This window comes from Cupressus sempervirens, chromosome 3 (assembly GCF_028749045.1).
Source record: "Cupressus sempervirens isolate cs-2001-9-10 chromosome 3, ASM2874904v1, whole genome shotgun sequence".
NCBI lineage: Eukaryota > Viridiplantae > Streptophyta > Pinopsida > Cupressales > Cupressaceae > Cupressus > Cupressus sempervirens.
Window position 1 is genome coordinate 826780050 of NC_143120.1, and position 2317 is coordinate 826782366.

The 2317-nt window shown below is 35.6% G+C and overlaps 1 protein-coding gene across 1 annotated transcript; it reads left to right on the forward strand.

Annotated features, from left to right (window-relative positions):
* Positions 1-286: 286 nt before the first annotated feature.
* LOC149569329 (serpin-ZXA-like) lies at positions 287-2110 on the forward strand. Its single transcript, XM_089817727.1, has 2 exons — positions 287-754; positions 1121-2110. Exons 1-2 carry the CDS (start codon positions 368-370, stop codon positions 1898-1900), a joined length of 1167 nt encoding a protein of 388 aa, XP_089673853.1. The 5' UTR covers positions 287-367; the 3' UTR covers positions 1901-2110.
* Positions 2111-2317: the final 207 nt, after the last annotated feature.

The following is a 2317-nucleotide window of genomic DNA, read 5'->3' on the forward strand; positions in this document are numbered from 1 at the left end:
TAATTGAACAAATTTAAAAGGTCAAACACGGTGGAGTGTCCACTAGCTCTACCTTTAAAATAATGTCTCAGCTTATCAATTAGCTTATTCAAAGTGCATAGTTTAAGGATAATTGCCTTAAAAAATTTGAATATTCACCACGCGGTTTAGCTGTGCTCGCGTTTGCTTAAAGCAATCTAAAACGCATTCACACATAGATGTCTTAACATGAAAACTCGATAGTGGTATATATGTTTAAGGTAAGCTTGCAAATAAAAAGCAAAGTGTCTTTGCGCTTTCTATTCCTTCAGAATAGAGAAGAGGAGATTACTTGGAGTTGGGTCAAACTATAGCACAATTGTAGTGAGCTTAGATTGATTGAGAAGCAATGGATATCCAAGCTTCAATTCATAATCAAACAGAGTTTTCAATTATTTTTTCAAAGAAAGCACTTGAATTAACTGTAGACAAGAATTGTGTATTTTCGCCATTGAGCATATCCATGGCATTAAGTTTGGCTGCAGGTGGAGCGAAGGACACAACACTAGACCAGTTTTGCACTTGTCTCAAACTCAAAGAAGCCGATGAATTACATAATTTTTCTTCTCACCTCATCAATGTAGTATTGGTAGATGGAAGTGACAGGGGAGGTCCCTTTCTCACGTTTGTGAATGGAGTATGGGTGGAACAGTCCATCACTTTGAAACACAATTTCAAAGATATTGCGGAGAATCGATATAATGCTAAGAATGGTTCAGTAGATTTTATCAACAAGGTATTTTGTTTGAATTCTTTTGCCCTTAGTCTAATCTGCATTTGGAATGTTTTTGAATCATCAAATTTCTGTATATTTTTTTGTGAATAAAATGTTTTTGAAAAAGCACTTGAAACCCTATGAATGTTATCATCATGATGTTGACAATCGCAAAATAATCATTAATAGTCCAGAGTCTAATATATTGTTGCTTCATAGATTCTGAGCGCTTCTGGTTTTGTATAATTTTGTTTTGCCCTTGGAAGAGAAAGTTTGACACCATTCACCATTGATTCAATCCATAAAGGTTAATAATTAGACACACTGTTGTAGTCATTAATAAGATGCATCCACCTGATATCTTGGTTTTGTGTTGACTTTTTTCAGCCCTATGAAGTTATAAAGGAGGTGAATAAATGGGCAGCGGATAAGAGTAAGGGGAAGATAGAAGAGTTTCTTTCACCTGATTCTATAGATGGCGATACCAGGCTGATTTTGGCAAACGCCTTGTATTTCAAGGGCACATGGCAGAAGAAGTTTGATTCCTGTGCCACAAAAGAAGGTACATTTCATTTGCTGAATGGGCAGAGTGTGCAAGCACCGATGATGACTACTAGAAAGAAGCAATTTATTAAAATAGTTGATGACTTGAAAATCCTATGCCTGCCCTATTTTCAGGGAGAGGACAACCGGTCCTTCTCCATGTATGTTATATTGCCAAATGATATCAATGGCCTGCCTGAACTGGAGAGAAGGGTTGATCTTAATTTTATTGAGAACCATCTGTGCCAGGGATGTAAGGCAAAAGTAGGCTCTTTTCAGCTGCCCCGCTTCAAGATATCATCTAGTGTAGATGCACCTAAGATTTTGAAAATGATGGGATTAGTCTCGCCTTTTACCGTGGATGCAAATTTCAAAGACATGGTTGAGTCTAGTGAGCGTGGGCGTCTCTACATTTCAGATGTCTTACACAAATCATTTGTAGAAGTTAACGAGCTAGGCACAGAAGCAACAGCCATCACTGCAGTCAAGATTAAGCTGCAATGCGCACGCATGTACCAAATCGAGGACTTCATAGCTGATCATCCATTCATGTTTGTGATCAAGGAAGATAAAAGTGGAGCCATCCTCTTTGTTGGACACGTACTGAATCCATTGGAAAGTTGATCTTTATCTTGGTAGAATTTGGACAACAAATATAAAGTATGAACAATAACAATACTTAACTATTGTGCTTGTTGATTTTTTTAGTTGGCGTTGTCAAACTTAATGTGCCTTTGACTCGGCTCTTGTATAATCTATGAGGCCAGTACATCGACAAATATGGTCAAAAGTGTTTTACTCTTTTATATAAGATACTAATTTTTTTTTTTAAAATTTGCTTTACTTTTTTAAAATCAGAGTACACTTTTTCATTTATATATGTTGTTTCCCTTTCCAAATATTGAAATTTTGGAATAACAAAATTCGTGGTTATACTTATAGTGGTATGAAATGCAAGTGTTTTTACATTTTAAAAAGGTAATTATTCAAGCTAATAAGTTTCAATTGATCTAGAATATAAAAGCATACTAATGCATAAAA

Coding starts and splice junctions, on each gene's coding strand:
- LOC149569329 (XM_089817727.1), top strand. CDS start 368: ATGGATATCCAAGCTTCAATTCATAATCAAACAGAGTTTTCAATTATT. Junction 755..1,120: donor CAGTAGATTTTATCAACAAG/GTATTTTGTTTG, acceptor GACTTTTTTCAG/CCCTATGAAGTTATAAAGGA.